This window comes from Oryctolagus cuniculus, chromosome 4, assembly GCF_051225735.1.
Source record: "Oryctolagus cuniculus isolate XC-2025 breed Fujian yellow rabbit chromosome 4, ASM5122573v1, whole genome shotgun sequence".
In the NCBI taxonomy this organism is placed as follows: Eukaryota; Metazoa; Chordata; class Mammalia; order Lagomorpha; family Leporidae; genus Oryctolagus; species Oryctolagus cuniculus.
The window spans coordinates 129,928,588-129,946,814 of record NC_142870.1 but is presented as its reverse complement, the minus strand read 5'-3'; the positions used below and the strand labels follow the sequence as shown (position 1 = coordinate 129,946,814).

The 18,227-nt window shown below is 43.9% G+C and overlaps 2 protein-coding genes across 13 annotated transcripts in view; one reads left to right on the top strand and one right to left on the bottom strand.

Moving 5' to 3' along the window:
- The window catches only part of MED12L (mediator complex subunit 12L), a 360,120-nt gene extending 345,131 nt beyond the window's left edge, over positions 1-14,989 (top strand). For 11 of the 12 annotated variants that reach the window (XM_089331069.1, XM_089331070.1, XM_089331067.1 and 8 more), the window contains 2 exons: positions 8,234-8,315; positions 11,164-14,989. In XM_089331069.1, coding sequence (XP_089187195.1) covers positions 8,234-8,315; positions 11,164-11,216 — 135 coding nt within the window. In that variant the 3' untranslated portion in view covers positions 11,217-14,989. The remainder of the gene's footprint in view (positions 1-8,233; positions 8,316-11,163) is intronic. The other variant, XR_016232702.1, reaches the window with a different exon arrangement.
- The window catches only part of IGSF10 (immunoglobulin superfamily member 10), a 25,370-nt gene continuing 21,650 nt past the window's right edge, over positions 14,508-18,227 (bottom strand). The window contains exon 7 of the mRNA XM_002716279.6: positions 14,508-16,920. Within this exon, the coding sequence (XP_002716325.3) occupies positions 15,012-16,920 (1,909 nt within the window). The 3' untranslated portion in view covers positions 14,508-15,011. The remainder of the gene's footprint in view (positions 16,921-18,227) is intronic.

Sequence of the window (18,227 nt, the reverse complement as noted above, 5' to 3'; positions counted from 1 at the left end):
AGCCAGTGAAGTAATGCATGCTTCCTGCCCCTGGAGGACTTAGACTCCTGGGCAGTGGTAGAACAGGGGCACCACACGGGGAAGGTAGCGTTCAGTTTAGAAGAGTTGGGGAGGTTGGTTCTGCTAGGCTGTTAGGACCATGTAACCAAGTACACAGATTGGGTGGCTCACACAGCAGGTATTTGTACTCTCACAGCTCTGGAGGCTGGAAGTTCCAGGTGGACGTGTTAGCAGGGTTGGTTCCTCCTGAGCGCTGTGAGGGAGGAGCTGTCCCATGTCCTGGTCCTCTCACCTCTGCAGTTTACAGGCAAGCTTTGGCAGGCCTTGATTTGCAGGGTCTCATCCTGGCTCTGCCTGTACCTTCACATGGCGTTCTTGCTGTGTGCATGTGTGTGCACAAGTTTCCCCTTTTTCTAAGGATACCAGCCATATCAGACACCAGTCACAACAACTCCATTTTAACTTGATTGCTTCTGTAATGATCCTGTCTCCAAATCAGGTCACTTTCAGAGGTACTGAACATAGGGATTTCAGCAAGTCCTTTTTGGGGGATGCGCTCCAGCTCATAACAGAGATCTAAAGGTAGGAGAAATTTAGGAAACCTTGCTGGAAGAGGTTTTTGATACCATGCCTTGCAAAGCAGCAGAATTTGATTTGTTGTTGTTTGAATACCCCCTTGCTAGTTGTCTCCTGTGTTGACAGCATCAGCTAGGACATGTGAGACCATGATCATGAACACCCGCATAGGCATGTATCTACCTTATAACAAGACTATCTAGGCGTAAAACTGACTTAGGACAAAAACTGATGCTTCTTTAAAATGTGTCCTCAGAAAACTGCTTTTCTGCGAAAAGAACTAAATAAAGAAAAAAAAATCCACGCTTACAGATTAAATCCTGTGTCAGTTTATTAGCATTCCCTGTATTGCCTTTTGCTGACTTAATTTGCTTGCCTTCTGTGAAGGAGGAACATCTAGAAATAAGAACATGGGTCCCCTTCCTAGGAAAATATATTTGGCCTCTCTAGTTTTGGCCTAAATTACACTTTTTTACTTAAAAATATTTTTAAAGCTTGTGTGTTGTTATAATTGAGCTAACTATTAACTGTGTTGGCTAGACATTATCTTTTCTTTAAAGCTACTTTCAGCTTTTCAGAAAATAATGCTTGCATCCTCTGGCTGTCTCCTTTATTTTCATCTTAAACTCCGGCTGTCTTCAATGACCTGGAAAACATGCTCCAGAAAGCTTTAAGAAGTTGACCTTTTTTTTTTTTATTTTTCCATCAGCTGACCTTTGTGTCAGTATGATATTGAATATTTGTGCACTTAAATTTTTTGTTATTTATTTGAGAGGTGCAGATAGTCAGACCATGAGAGCCTCTATCCACTGGTTCACTACCCAGATGCCCAGGAGCTAGGAATTCAGTCTGGGTCTCTCACATGGGTGGCAGAGACCCAATTACTTGAAGCAACACCTGCTGCCTCCCAGGATTTATATCAGCAGGAAGGTGGAATCCAGAGCAGAGCCAGGGCTTGAAACCAGACAGACTTATGGGACACAAGCATCCCAATAACTGCTTCACCAAACTCCCACGCCTAAATATTTGCCTTATAAAAATGTGCTTAATGGGGCTGACATTGTGGCACAGTTAGTAAAGCTGCTGCTTGCAATACTGGCACCATGTCCCGGCTGCTCCACTTCCAATACAACTCCCTACTTTTTGTTTTTAAAGGATTTTTATTTATTTGAAAGACAGAGTTACAGAGAGAAGTAAAGCCAGAGAGAGAGAGAGAGGTCTTCCATTCCACTGGTTCACTTCCCAAATGACCGCAATGGCCAGAGCTGAGCTGATCTGAAGCCAGGAACCAGGAGCTTCCTCCAGGTCTCCCACGTGGGTGCAGGGGCCCAAGGACTTGGGCCATCTTCTACTGCTTTCCCAGGCCATAGCAGAGAGCTGGATCAGAAGAGGAGCAGCTGGGACTTGAACCAGTGCCCATTTAGGATGCTGGCACTGCAGGTTGAGGCTTTAAACCCACTGTGACACAGTGCCAGCTCCCCAGCTCCCTACTAATGGCCTGGGAAAACAGAGGAAGATGGCCTGAGTGCTCCCATGTGGGAGACCCAGATCGAACTGCTGATTTTAGCCTGCCCCACTTGAGCTGTTGCAGCTATTTAGAGAGTGAACCAGATGATGAAAGATTCTCTCTCTCTGTCTCTGTAACTCTTTCAAATAAATAGTGTTTTAAAAAAATTCTTAATAGCAGCACTAGTTACTTAGACAATTGCATTAATTTTTAGTCAATTATTCCATTGATAGTGTTATGTAGTATTTCTCAAAGAATTCATAAGTTCCATTCATAGAACTCTTCAAAATGTGTCTGAAATTCAGATGTAGTCATATAATACTCTTGTTTTCAAGTAAAAGAAATTAGGTCTCGAGGGCCGGCGCCGCAGCTCTCTAGGCTAATCCTCTGCCTTTGGCGCCGGCACACCAGGTTCTAATCCCGGTCGGGACGCCGGATTCTGTCCCAGTTGCCCCTCTTCCAGGCCAGCTCTCTGCTGTGGCCAGGGAGTGCAGTGGAGGATGGCCCAAGTGCTTGGGCCCTGCACCCCATGGGAGACCAGGAGAAGTACCTGGCTCCCACCATCGGATCAGTGCAGTGCGCCAGCCATAGCGCACCAGCCGCGGCAGCCATTGGAGGGTGAACCAACGGCAAAGGAAGACCTTTCTTTCTGTCTCTCTCTCACTGTCCACTCTGCCTGTCAAAAAAAAAAAAAAAAAAAAAAAGAAATTAGATCTCGAGAACATTGTTGAGTTACATTGCCTTCCTTTGCATTAACTTGGATTTTTTTTCTTTTTGAAGACAAAGGAGAAGTAGTGTTTATAGAAGAGTTTTTTCTGTTTGCTTGGATTTCTGGTAACAGGAGAGCCAACATATTTGATACATTTTTTTCCTCACTGAACTATGTGCAGATCAAAAAACAATGACTAAATGGCAAGTTATTAGTTACCTTGCAAATAAATACAAATAAATCTTCTGAAATGCACCAGCCACTAGTTCTCTGTACATTTCAGATGATTTATTATGTGTTTATTAAAAATATATAGACCCTACACCATTTTCACAGGTGATCAGATGGCCCAAAAATGTGCCTGGATTTTGATAAATGTTTGGTGAACAACACATTTGTTCAGTGCTATAGCAAGGAAAACAAAATTGAATGGCATGTTTTGCATAAGAAAAGGAAAATATAATTCAGTGGCAAGATGTATAAACCATCTGAGAGTGTAAAGGTACTCACCGTACCAGCCCTGCTGCTGGTGCTCAGACAAGCTCAAGTTGAGAGAGGAGAGTTTCAGTGAACTCATACAGAAGTTACTGGTTAGAAACATTTTTGCCTTTGCAGTGACTGAGCAGTAGAAGTAAGTATCACTGAACCAACTGTGTGTTCATTAATTTAGGGATCAGTCAGAGGACATTCTTTGCAAATTTCAGCAGAGAATGGTGTTCCCTGGAGAGCGGTTCAACCGCATTGGCGAGTTTCACCACGTTGGCCCACTGACAGGCCTGAGTTCTGGGCTTTCTCTTGTGATTACAGCAGGAGCACAGTGTGGTTTCTGCCCTCAAAATGCCCAGAATCCAGAGACTTAGAAGCAACTGCCATATCACCCCTAATGTTTGATAACTGAGGCATCTACACTGGACCCAGAGTATAAGAGCAGTGGTTCACTCTGAATGTGTGAGGGACTGGGTGATAACCTGAGCTGATCTTGGAAAGGCGTAGCTTTTATGGAGGGTGTTAAGTGGAATGTAGGGAGGAACGAACATCTGCCGAAGTACACAGGGGGGAGGGACCAGGATCTTCGCCTGGATGAGTGCAGTCCAGAAGAATCCTTCCCACTGCATTTATCATCTTCAAGTGGGGAAGAGTAAACAGACAGGGACTGTGCTTTTAGGATCATTAGTGAATGTCCACGAACCTACTTACTGACTTGTCTTGGTAAAGGTTCGGCTGCTGCCACCGTGATGACTCCATAGCCCAGCCAAGCATCAGAAACACCCAGAGGAACCATTTAAATTCCAGGTTTCCAGCACATTAGCTGCAGAAAAACAAAGTCTGGGGGAGAGCCCTGGGAGGGAAGGTACTTGAATTTCTCCTGTTGGTTTTGCCAGTGCAGGCTGAGGTTCTTTGCAGTGACTTGATCTGAAAGGCGCACAGTCAGGTTTCCATGGGGTGGGGGTGGGGGCTGCCACCAACTCTGCCTCCTGTGGAAGGCGCTGCACAGCTCGGGAAATTGCCTGCTGCTGTTCCAGTAGAGGTGAAAGCCAGTGAAAACTATCATGGGGCGCCCTTGAGAGGAAGCAGGTGTGGTGGAACACTACGGAGAAATCTGGAATATAGATCTGGTCAGCCTAAGGAAGTTGGCCTGAGAACCCCATTTCATGTAAAAATTGTTGTGGACCCAAAGAACTTTTGTTCATCTTGCAATATTTACTGCACCAGAGGCCAAAACAGGAATGTTTAGCAACTTATTTTAACGTAAACTAATTTGTTAGCAGAAAAAAAACACTTTATGAAAAAGCAGGTGTTTTCAAAATGAAATAAAAAACCAGAATGACATTAACAGTTGAAAATGTTTCCTTAATATCCGGCTTAATAATCACGTTCAGTTCGTTCCAGGTCACGTGTTATATAGCTTCTGGAAAAGAGCTTTGCATTCATGAGGGAAAGAGAGGGAAAAAGCGGAGTATCTCGGTATTATGAAAATGGCTTAGACTTTGCAGATACCCTGAGACAAATCTTGTGACCCTCCACCAGGCATTCCCAGACCACAATAGGAGGCTGAATGTGTGCTTCCTCTTCAGGCCACCAGCACACAACCTCCCTGTTCCTGCCACGTGCACACCCTTGCCCGTGCATACACATACAGGCACTCCCTAGGAGTCTCACAGTGACCGTGTGGCCTCTGCAAAATGTAGCATCGGAGGGGGTGACTGTAGTGTCTCCTTTTATGAATTACTCCATTTGAAGCAGGTTTTGAATGAACTTAAGGAAGGCAGTTAAGTGTTGAATGAATAAATGTTCAGCGTTTTTGCACAGTGTACTCCAGTATGCTAGTTTATGAGCACCTTTGCAGTCAACCATTTGGAGTATAAATATTTCCAAATAATTTCTAATATATGCAAGTTGATATTTCCAATCAAGGATAGGCATGGGGAGGCAGGGTGGACAGGGAAAGGGAACTGTTCGTCAAAGGATACACTGTTTCAGATAGGAGGAATAAGTTCTGGTGACCTTTCTTATGGCATGGGGACTATAGTTAATAATCATGATTGTATTTTAAAACTGCTAAAAGCTTTTAAAGTTCTCACCACAAAAAAAATGGGTATATGTGACAATGATTACATTGAGTAGGGTGATTTAATCATTCTACAATGTATGCATGCATCCTAATATCACGTTGTAGCTCATAAATGTATACAGTTATTGTGTGACAGTTTTTAAAAAAGGCTAGCACTGGATACTGATTCAGATCTTGGACTGTGGATCCAGAAAACTCTATCTGAAGCCCAGTACTAGGAGGGATTTGGGCAAATCACTGAGCCCCACACAGCCTCAGTTTCCCCATGTTTTCAATGAGAATACTCACAAGAAAATGTCACAATTCCTTATCTTCATTCTCCAAATTCAGATAATTCTGAAAGTAGAAGAAGAATTTGCAATTCATTGAACAGCAAAATCTGATGTGAGCTCATGTTCCGCAGAACCTGGCCTGAACTGGCACTGTGCTTTTTCCATGTCCCTTGGCAACAGGACTATTCATATGTGTTCCTGCACCCAGTGGATGTTTGATATGGAGTACTGCGCTATATTCTGCCCATCTTGGTGTGTTAGTCAGCTTGTGGTTACTGTGTAACCTTCACCTGATAGGAGCTACTTAGGAAGCGGCGTTTATTTCAGTGTACGTCCCAGGCTGGGTGTCCCATTGGCTCAGGCATCTGGTGAGGGCAGAGGACGGCTGAGGGAGGGTCACATGGCCAGCCAGGAAGCGGAGGCAGAACAGCTGGGCTGATAGATGATGAACCCTCTCACCAGACTTACCCCCATGTCCTGAAGCACTCTTGCTAGGCCCACCTCCTGGATGCCATAATTGGATCAAGCCTCTTCACTCATCGCCTATCAGCCATTAACATTAATACATCAATCATTATGTGAGATGTTAACATTTAAGCATCTTTCTGAATTGAGAGCCACATCTTGGTCAAACCAGAAGAGCTGGTCTATTTTCTGTGAATGTTCCATAGTCTATACACCTGCATTCCAACATGCCTATGTCCCAAGGACTCTGGCTAAGAGGTTGCACATAGTTACTACTGCATCAAGATTAAATAGGTATATATTTATATTTACATAGAAGTTTATATTATATATATCTATCTTATAAGATATATAAATATATAATTATGTATTTCTATGTGTCCAAGATACAGTGTCTGGCACATAGTGCCATTTAAGATTTTGTTACACTGGATGTTTTTTTCTGCATAAGTATGAAAACAATTGAATAGAAAACCAAGCACTTATTTTAACATTTCCATTTATGTAAGAAGCTGGGTTTTTTCATTGTTGCTTTGAGCTATGGGGGAAAAAATGGCAAGTTGCCATTTCCCTACTTTGCATTGGGGGAAATTTATAATTGGTGGGTGAAATAATTCACTGCTTTTCTGTATCCCTTTCGTTATTAGGAAGACTGTTGGGATGCAGGCACTTCAGACTTAGCCACTGCATTGATTTTTCCTGAGTGCCTGTTGTGTGCCTGACATTGCTGGACCCTAGTGGTGTATCAGCAGATAAACCCAAGTCTACATGGGCTAGTGGGAGAGAAATACTCAAACCAGGTGTTGTGCTAAATATGAGTTCTAAAGGAATCAACCCAGTAATACCTTCTAATTACGATTGATCAAGTACAGGGCTCCCAGTTAAATATGATTAGCCCTTTCATGTACTTAAATCCCAATTACTGCATAGGGTGCACTTAACACTAAATGCAATGTTTGTTACATATAATATTGGAACATTCCTAGAAGCAAAAGGATATTTGCTGCTTAATGTGAAATTCACATTTAGCTGGGAATTCTGTACTTTTATTTGCCAGATGCAATGGTCCTCCTTATTATCCTGGCTGTTTACAGCCACATGGTCAAGGTCTGAGGAGGAAATAGATATGCTTAGATTGGGAAACTGGAGACTTAGAAGGGACTCTTTACAAAGAGCTGGGCCGAGGAAAGGGAGCCCCACTAGGACCTGTGATGCACACAGGCCTGGCCGAGGTTACTGATCCAAAGCCTGGGGTAGGGGGTCCTCGGTGAGCCCTGCGGCTGCATGGAGTGAGCTGATCTCAGCCAGCAGAGACCTGCCCGGGAAAGGCAAAACAGAGTGCCGCTCTGCACCTTGCCAGCCTCACCGTGCTCTTGGCCTCCAGTCTCCGAGAGTGCCCCGTCCCTACCTGCCTGTTGTGCATGGCTCCGGCTGGGAGAGAGCCTGCCAAGGCAGACAGGAAGGAGCTGGCCCAGCTGTGTCGTGACCGAGGGACAGGACGGCTTCTCTGTTACATCAGCGAGAAGCCAGGCAGGATGGAGACAGCGGAGCAGAGGGGGCAAGGGAGAAGGCAGAGCGTGCATCTGAACCTTGAAGCTCAAGGGGTGGGGGTGGAAGCAAATCCTCTCCTCCAGTGATTCTGATCATGAGTAACCTTGCCCCTGCCAGGTACTGATATTCTTCCTCTTGGGAATAACTACCACAATTTCTTGTAGCCACTTAACTGAACGCGGGCAACTCGGCACCCATCTGGTGCCACGGCTCTGATTGATCCTGCAAGAGCCCTCAAAGACATCTCGATTGAAAATGCTCGGTGATGTAGTGATACTCATGAGCTGAAGCGAAGGTGAAGATGACAAGGGAATTAGGGCTACTGGGCCCTCTCTGGGATGTGGACTCCTTCCTCGGGGCTCTTCACATCAGTGCCACCCAAGCCCCTGAGAGTGGGCTCCCGAGTGGGTGGGACACTGCAGCCAGTTAGCAGTGTGTAAATGCAAACTCATTTCCACACACTGGGCATGGCCCTTCTCTTTAGAAGCGCACTGCAGGCTGCGTGGCTTGGGGAGGGAGTCCCTCCTTGTCTGTGCCTGCCCCCGAGCTGACTCCTGTTCCCTCTCCCATTGCACTTCCAGTTCCCCAGGCAAGGCTTGCAGCAGACACAGCAGCAGCAGCAGACGGCAGCCCTGGTGCGGCAGCTCCAGAAGCAGCTTTCTAGTAAGTACCACGCCCTTCTTGGGACAGATGGCCCCTGGGGAGTCCAGGCAAGCAAGCAGCATGCGAGTGGTGCCATCTCCCATTTGGCTCAGTCCTGGATGTTTCTGTTTTGTCTTGGTCTGACTTGGTTTTGGCTTGAATGCTTTTTTCCTGGAAAATCCCCCATCTGTCTCAGATTTAGCGAGGATGTTTCCTCTGGATTCCATCTGAACCTGGATGTGTTTCATTCCATTCAGGAGAACCCTGCAGAACCACAGGTGTGCTTTTTAGAAAGCTGCAGGGCTCAGGCAGCGCCCCAGGAGATAGCTTTAATGTTAGAGGTGAATGAGAGCAGGTTGTCCCCTGCCCCGTCTGCCGGCTCTCAGAGCCAGGAAGCCCAGGACCACGCTGCTCTCTGTGTCGCACCACACTCCCCTTCCTGATGACCATGGCTCAGGGAAATCAGAGCTGCAGCCTCACAGCCAGGCGGGGCCGTGCTTCTGCTCTACTGGGGTGGTTTCTCTAGTCAGTTGCGCTGCTCTGGTAGATACAGCACATGCCAGCAGCCATTCATGCATTCACGACCTTGATGCCCGCTGAGTGTACCCGTGATTCCAGTCACCCCAGCTCCGGAGCCACAGGATGGGAGGGAGACCGCTCTCCTCTGGGTCTCGGATGCTTCGCTTCAGTGTGTGCTGAAGGCAGTGGCTTGCAGGCCAGCAGGTCTGCTAGCCTGCTCATCTTTTAAAGATCTAGGTTGGTTTGTACCTGAGGGGCCACTTGCTTTTAGTCTTGATTTTCTGCCTGCTGCTGTGTGGCTGATTTCCTGCACGGTGGGCTCTGTGTATGTTTACAACTTTGTTTCTTTAAAAGTATTTCCCTCTTAAAAGCTCATTCAAGTCAAATAAGCCAATCTTGTTTTCTAGCTACTGTTGAATATGTTTGGCCTCTTAAATAAATTTGTAACTAAAATTTCATTGGATTTCCATAGTTCATATCCTTGCAGAGAATTTAATTTTAAGCCACAGATTATTTCCAGGTATTTACAAATGGGTGCCTATGATTTTTATATACTAGCACTTATTTGGGGAGCGTGTCTACCCTTAATTTCCAAGAGCTTGAAGAAGTATCCTTTGTTTTTAAAGGTTATTTATTTGAGGCAGAGGGGGAGAGAGTGAGGGAGGGAAGGAAGAAGGGAAGAAGTGAGCAGAGAAGAGGGGAGAAGAGAGAGATCTTCCATTTCCTAGTTCATTCCCCAAGTGGCCACAATAGCCAGGACCGGGCCAGACAAAAGCCAGTAGCCGTGAACTTCATCCTGGTCTCCCACGTGGGTGGCAGAGGCCCAAGCACTTGGGCCATCATTCACTGCCTTTCCAGGAAGCTAGATTGGAAGTGGAGCATCCAGGACTTGAACCAGTGCTCTGGTATGGGATGCTGGTGTTTTTTTTTGGTGGTGGTGTGTTTTTTTTTTTTTTTTTTTTGACAGGCAGAGTGGACAGTGAGAGAGAGAGAGACAGAGAGAAAGGTCTTCCTTTGCTGTTGGTTCACCCTCCAATGGCCGCCCTGGCCGCCGCGCTGCAGCTGGCGCACCGCGCTGATCCGATGGCAGGAGCCAGGTACTTATCCTGGTCTCCCATGGGGTGCAGGGCCTACTGCACTCCCTGGCCACAGCAGAGAGCTGGCCTGGAAGAGGGGCAACCGGGACAGAATCCGGCGCCCCGACCGGGACTAGAACCCAGGGTGCCGGCGCCTCAAGGTGGAGGATTAGCCTAGTGAGCCACAGCGCCGGCTGTGGATGCTGGTGTTTTAAGTGGTGACTTAACCCTCTGTGCCACAAAGCCAGCCCCTAAGCATCAGTGGTTTAGGCTTTCACTTCTAGAACATTTTCTTCATTTTTTTGGAGGAATTTATTAAGGTTATTCAACCAACAGTAAGGAATAGAGCTGCGAGTTAAGCTCAGATGGGCTCTTCCAGAGCTCACTTCTTGACCACAGTATTCATGAGGGCTTCAAAAAGTGTGGATAATATGTTGAATTAAAAGATAAATTTTAGCACAAAAGGTTTGTAAATGCATGCAATACAAGGGGTCATCAAAAAGTTCACAAAAATGTATTCATAAAAAACTATGCATAGATGTAAAATATTGTCAGCCCTGAGAGCTCATTTATAATAAGCCTCCTGTCAGTGGCCAGAGCTCTGTATTTTCTTCTGTCATGGTCAAAAGGTGCTGAAAATGAATAATTGAATAATGCAATTATGCAAGCAGTAGCTTTTCTAAGCCTGTGTCATTTTGTTGGTATCTCCAGACTATTTTTGCTGTTTGTGCATGTGAACGCGTGTATGCATGCATACATGGATAGGCCCACAATTGAGTCAACCCACACATAGACACTCGCATGGCAGCCACTGTCACACTTGCGTGTACCCTTGCATAGTTCTCTATCGTGGGGCCATTTGCAGAAATTTGTTGACTTCCAACATATTATTTTCTCTTACCTATTATGGTGCTGTGTTAAAGCAGACTTGCTGACTTTATAAATATTTGGAGGAATTTTGGTTTTTATGAAACTCTTAGTGTTGAGTTAGTGTTGGAGGTATTTCTTACTTCGGAGGGTGGGCCAATTATCCTAATGTGGATGCCTTGTGTTTTTGATTAAATGGGATGTAGGGTTGGTCCCTGTGTTAGGTAAATTCAGAGGCAGTACCTGAATCCTCCCCTATGGTCCTAGAAGACTAGGATTGTGCTCAAGGGGCTGTGGATCTGTTCCCTCTGCCTGGGGCTATTAGTAGAGTGACACTGAGAGAATAGCACTTATCTGTAGCATCATTTTGCAGCTATAACCGTCCTTCTCTGGATTTTTCTCATTAGGTAACCAGCCACAGCAAGGAGTGACTCCCTATGGGCATCCTTCACATTTCTGAATCTGGAAGAGGAGAAACATGAACTTTTATGTTTGCACTGGAAAATAGAAAATCATATTTAATGTATTAGACATCCTTAGACATGTCTCTTTGTTCTCTTTTAATTTTACGCTACACTTCATACAGAGGTACTTGAACGGAAAATGGAGGGGGAGTTGTGGTTTGGTTTTGTCTCATTCAGGACTAACGTAGGCTGAGGGGCATGGGTCATGCAGGCCTACTCCAGGAGGAATGTGCTAGCAGACCTTGGAGACTCGGTGCTTTTTCTTGAATCACCCATTTATAGAGAGAATGAGATGGTGGGTTTAACTCTTTGTGTGCTCATTAATGATGAAGTTTGTTTCTTCCAAACTGGGTGGACCAAACTACTGATCTGAACAGCATGTTAGATCTTGGCAGGAAAAGTGGCCTGAGCATTCTGCTTCAACCTGTGATGGTGACGTGGGTGTTGATTAGCATCACTCTAATTTGAAATGTTCAAAATGTTCACAAGCACTTTATCAACTTTGTTCTTATTTATGTAGGACTTTTCTTTGCTTCTGTCATGGTCAAAAGGTGCTGAAACAGATGGTTGCTTAGTACTCAAACTTTCTTAATCCAAGGCTCCTGGGAGCACCACCCTGCGAAGTGTGGGAGCCTCTCGGGTCCAGCTGAGCGGACTTGTTTCCATTGCTGAGGGCGATGGCCTTAGCCTTTGTGGGGTGAAACATGTAAATTCTAAAGGCCTGAAGGAACCACGGTGGAATCGTCCCATTTATTTATTGCCAGTTTTGGCAAAAATGACTGTGTCCAGTTTTGGTTCTCCTGAATCTTATGCCAATTTGGAGGGGGTGGGGGGGCGAATTGTGCGACTGGCTTGAGATTCCACAGTGTCCTAACTTGACATGGGTTCCAGAGACTCTGGCCCTGAAGTCCAGAAGGTTCTGGTTTTCATAAAAGGTGTATTTGCTGTTTATTTTGTATGGTAAGTATTTGCTATTTTGAATTTAATTATCAATGTTGGTGTCAGTCTTGGGTTGTGTATTGCATATACTGTATTTATAAATTGGTGCAAAAAGCACAAGTAAAGTAAATTATACATCAAATTTATTATAAAGAAATAGTAACTATTTTAACTTTGTTCAAGTATGTGGTAATTTGCTCCTATTAAAGTATAAAAATACAGTAAATTATTATCAGTTTGTGTAACTTAAGAGTATTCCATATAATATTTTTTTAGATTTAGATGCATAAAATTTTGAATGTGAAAATTGCAGGGCATTTGAAAACATATGTGGGGGATATTTTCCCATGTTCTGTGTTTTTTCTTTGGCCATATGATTTTACATATAACGTAGTTTAAGCAGACTGTGAATAGATTTGTCTATAATAAGCAAACCACATAGAACTACTTTTTTTAAATGTAGCTGGTATAACTTTAGTAGACAATTTCTTTTGCAAATCATTATATGAATAATTTATATCTTCCTAGGTGAGTTACTTATTGCAAAGTTTGACTCATGCAAATGACCTCAAATACATGTCAGCTTACTTTGCTGTGGCAACATCCATGTGAAACTGCTTTGTACACTGTGAAGAGATTTCCCTCCAGCCTGCTCATTTTGTGTTGACTCTGGGCTGGCAAAGACTTTGCCAAAACATTAAAGACCATTCTTTTCACTAAATTAACGTCCTATCTGCTTTCAGAAGATGTATCTTTATGTTTCAACAGGTTTTGTACATCAGGTTTGTTTGTTTGTTTGATCTCTTGAAAATCACACTTAGAAGTCAAGAAGTTATTTTTCTTCAAAGTAATATATCCATATAATGACTGCATTGACAAAACATCCGAAATGTGAATGATGTGCCTAGTGAGTGAGCTGTGTCCTTCCTTTTTATTGTTTTATTTTAAGACTTACTGGTGTTGAAAATGTGAGTTTTCAGCTTGAACCATTTTTTTGTAGCTCAGACAGCAGTCATACTGTTGTTTCATGAGGGAGTGTTATCATTGCAGAACATTGGTATGCACTTTATATTTTACAGAAGTTAAATTCTTAATCACTTTGCACATAAAAGCTGTGGGGTAGACTTTTGTTGTGTTCTTTTCAGGTGAGGAAGTTGAGTCATTGCGAGGCCCTAGATTCCCAAGTTTCAGTGGATCGTTGAGGAAGAACCTAAAAGTTGTTTTCCCCCTATTCATTAAAGAGAAAGTAACTGGAATTTTTAATTGAAATTCTCTCCCACTTAATGCTCTTTCTGAGCAGCTTTTCTTTTCTAGAAAATGAATTTATATTAAGATGGTCAGGACAGAAAGCCCTTGGCAGAATTTGTGTGGCGAAGAAATTTTCTTGACACTAGACGGAGACCGCAGCTCCTGTTACGGACAGACCCTTGAAGTCTCACGGAGTTGGGAATACTAGCTCAATTCTTGTACATAAGAAGCTCTGAGGTGTACCTGTTTACATTATAGGGTTGCATCTGTCATCTGTACACCCTTCTTGGCCCACAAAGGTAGGAAGGTCACTTTAGAGTAGCCTTTGACCTCTTCCAGCCACAGGGTGTTAGCAGAGTTTAGTAGCAATCATGTCACCGCTTAGGTGAGGCCAGCTGAAAGCTGGGGTGATGGAAACAAGGCAGCTCTCCTCTGTGTCTCAAATGATAGGCACGGGCTTACAAAGCTCTTGACTTTGTGGACCTAGGTAGCTGAACGATACCTATGGAATTCTTTTTCATTTTTCAAGTTTCTATAATTTTTTAAATAGGCAAATGTTTTTGGTAGATGGAGAAATTACACTAGAAAATCCCAGGCTCTAGAATTAGGAGAGAGGAATCATATGGTGTCCCACAAATTATTTCAGGTTGATTAAGCATGTAATACAAAGACTTTCAGTGAATTGCAAAACATGTTGTGTGGGGTTGATCAGATTTTAAATACAGTGAAACTTCATTATATATAACAGATCTAGACTCCCCTTTTCTTGTTGCATAAATTATTTAATGAAATAAAATGCTTATAAAGCAATGATTCCTCCTTGGAAAATTTTCTTATGAACGCCTCCAAACCAGGGGTGCCTGAGCTAGATTTTAAAGCTATAAAGGAGTTTCATTGTATTTTTAAACCTTTTTAATGGTGTATTTGGATAATGACATAATCGACCCCTTTTCCACCTTTTATGATGTGCAGGTGTTAAGTTGCTTTTTACATGTGGAAAAGTTAGCCTGCATTTGTTTTTAAATGCAGCTATTAAAGCATTTTTGTATTCTCCATCAATGAAAATTTTCAGTGTGAACAAATGACGAGTCATAAACCAATTGAGTGCTTATTTTCTGTAGATCTTAGCAATATTTATAAACCAACCACAAAAAGTTTATACATCAAGATGGTAAATTTCCATAAAGACTGCAAGTTAATCTTTTCCCACTGTCGCTGTTCCGAGTGCAATGCTTGTGACATTGATAGAATATGGACACTAGGCAACTGGTAGAAGAAAAACAAATCCATTCTGATTGAAAAAATTCAGGTACATTAGCCATTTGTTGTTTTATGGTGGACAGTTTCCTCTTAATGTTTATTGTTATTTGTTGGCAAAATAAAAGTGCCTTAAGTTAAAAGTTTGTTTTGAGATCCATTAAAGAAATCAGTATCAGTTCATAATGCAATGATTTACAAGTCTTTTTTTTTTTGCATGTCCATTGTAAATTTAATACTGTAAATGTATTCAAATCCATTTACATGCCTATGGCTGCCTTTGATTAAAACTTCTTCCAAAAAATAAACTCTGTCCAGATGTTGACTTTGTTCAGTTTTACTTCCTATCATATGACTCGAATGTAAGTTGTTGCAGAATCACTCCCAAGTGCATTCCTTGCCGTGCATTTGTATATCCCAGAATCTGAGGTTTGGGGGTTCTGAATGACAAGGGTACCCTGTGGGTAAAGCACCTCACGTCTATATGTCCGTCCTTCACTGCCTGTCGAGAGCAGGGAGTGGTCAGGCATCTCCCATGTGACCTGTGGCTTGGGGACTCCCAGGGCCACACAGTGGAGCTGGAAGGCGGCTCCTGTCCTTGTGAGGATGCTCCTGGGTGGGCGACTTGTAATTCGGGGAGGGTAGGCTATAATCATGACTGGCACTGTGATCAGTGCATGCCCGGCACTGTTTTGAGCCTTACAAACATAGTTTCCTCTGTCATAAGCTGTTGCTGCTTTGATAACTAAGGTGCCATTTTCATGCAATATGTATTTCCCATTAATTTGAGGCCTATCTAGTACATAACCACTGGGTAAGGTCCATTTGATATTTGGCTTAGGGACTCCGTCAGACATACAGTGTAGTGACACAGATTCTCCACTGACACTTTTAACCATTCCAAGGGCATACGTAAGAATAACTGGCTTCTGGCCAATTTCTAATATAATCAATTTCTCAATGTATCCGACTTTATTTCTGGCAGCACACCGGTATTTTCCTGCATCGTTCCGAGTCGTTCTATGAATGATGAAAGAACCATTGCTTGCTATCAGATACTGAGAATTGCGTGGCCCATTGGAAAACTGTGTGCCATTTGGTAGGATCCAGATTATTTCAGGTGGGGGGTTCCCATCCACAGAGCAATTTAATGCTGTGGCCTTTCCAAGCTGGCCAACTATCCTTTCATTGAACGGATTTCTGAACGTCGGTCTTCGCAGCATTTCCAGGACTTCGAGCTGTACCACCAACACGCTCTCTCCGCCCTCATTCCGAGCCACGCAGGTAAAATCCGCGGCATCGGAAGGCCTCACGTTCCTGATTTCCAAGGTTCCATTTTTATGGACTGTGACCCTTCCTCCATCGTGCGGGGCTGTGAGGAAAATGTTGTCTGGCATAATCCACATGACTTGAGGAGGGGGGGTCCCTTCGGCTTTGCAGTCCAGGTGCTTCTTGGAGTGTCTCACAGCTGTGACTCTAAGGACCGTTTTGTTTGTATACAGGCCGTTGATTAACGGAGGCTGAGCGACAACATCCAGTTTGTGCATTTTGCTGTCATCCCCCCTGGGATTTCGGGCCACGCACACGTACTTTCCAGAGTCAAGCGGTTGTACTTTGTGGATGGACAGAGACCCGTTGGTGTGATATGTGTACCTACCGTAGGAGAATGAGATCATGTCATTGGATGGCAGAAACCAAAATATCTTTGGTTTGGGCTCCCCGATGACCTCACAGTCAAGGACGGCTGTGTCTCCGGCTTTGACTCTTGTGCTGGCCTTGTAACCCTGCCTTATCCGTGGGGCTGCTGTGATCACTGTGAGGTGAACCCTCATCTCGTCTTTCCCCAGAGTGTTCTGTGCATAGCAGGTGTAATCTCCTTCTTCTGCGATCCCAACCTTGTTGAAGTACAAGGTTCCGTTGTGGAAAAGGGTGTACCTCTTGGTCCTGCGGCTGCTGTCATCTGCTTGCATTGCGTTGTTGATCATTGTTCCATCAGGCAGGCTCCAGGAGATCTCGGGCACTGGGGAGCCAGAAGCTTTGCAGTCAACTTGGAAATCCTTGCCATAGGGGACTTGCTTCCTGAAATGCTGCTTGTGGTCAATTTTGGCAGGTGTCAGCGTTAGGCTGACATGCATCAGGATCAGATCATCTCCCAGTTTGTTTCTTGCCACACACAAGTAGTCTCCGCCATCTTTTTCTGTAACTGACTGAATGAACAGGGATCCATTTGGGTACACGTGGATTCGGCTGCCCATTCTAAGGAGAAAAAAGGTTGACATCAGTGTGTGTTGGCCATTAGAAATGGTCTTTACATGGGCTTAGCGGCCCTCCATGGCTTTATCAAGGCATGATTAACAACAGTGAATATATTTGAGGTGGTCAGTGTGCTGTTTTGATTTATGTAGACTTTTTGAAATGATCGACACAGTCAAGCCAAATAGCATATCCACCCCTCAACCTTTGCTTGCGAGTTACAGGGAATTTGCTCTGTCTTGTGAGACATCTGCAGAAACATGAAGTCACTTTACTGCATATATATCATTTAATGCAAACAAGCAGTATGTCTGTGGTGGACTTCAATCTGCTTTACACAGATTTTTTTTTTTCAAACTTTTAATGTTAAGGAGAATGCTACAAACCCTGGATTCCCAGAAAGACTTCCTTGAACATGTTACATATCAAAACTTGTAAGTTCACAAAAATGATCATTCTGTGATAGATTAGTAAAGGAAAAAACTTTCATACAAATTTGCTTGCTCAGAAAATACATGGAAAATAGGGTGACTAAGGGGTACAAGTGTGCAGTTGTGTGGGGAGAACAACTTCTAATGTATAGCACAGTTAAATATGTATTTCAAAATAGCTAATAAGGTTTTGAATGTTCCCAAAGCAATGAGATGGATATGCTAATTAACTTGTCATCGTTGTGTGTGTGGGTGTGTGTATGTGTGTAAGGTTGTACAGTATACCCCACAAACATGTACAATTGTGTCATTTAACAGTTTAAACAGGAGTGGGCATTTGGAATGCCTGCATCCCATACTGCAGTGCCTGGTGTTGGAGTCCCAAAGTCTGCTCTCCAGCTTCCTGCTGTTGCACATTTGGGGAAGCAGCAGGTGATGGTTCAAGTACTTGGGCCCCTGACACAGATACAGGAGACCTCTATTGGCTTCATGTTCCTGATTTTGGCCTGGCTGTGCCCAGGTTGTTGTGAGAATTTGAGGGAGTAAACTAGTGTGTGGGATATCTTTCTTTTTTGTCTCCCTGCCTTTTAAATATATATTTCATTTTTATTTTTTAGAATTTACTTATTTGAAGACGGGAGAGAGGGTAAAGGGGAGAGATCTCTTCCATTTGTTGGTTCATTCTCCAAAAGGCCTCAGTGGCAAGGCTTGGACCAGGTCAAAGCCAGGACATGGGAGCTCCTTCAGGTGTCTCCCACATGGATGGCTGGGGCCCAAGTACTTCTGCTGCCTTCCCATTGCAGATTAGCAGGGAGCTGGATTGGAAGCAGAACAGCTGGGACTAGAACCTGAAAGGTGTTTCAGTTTGAGTACCTCTAA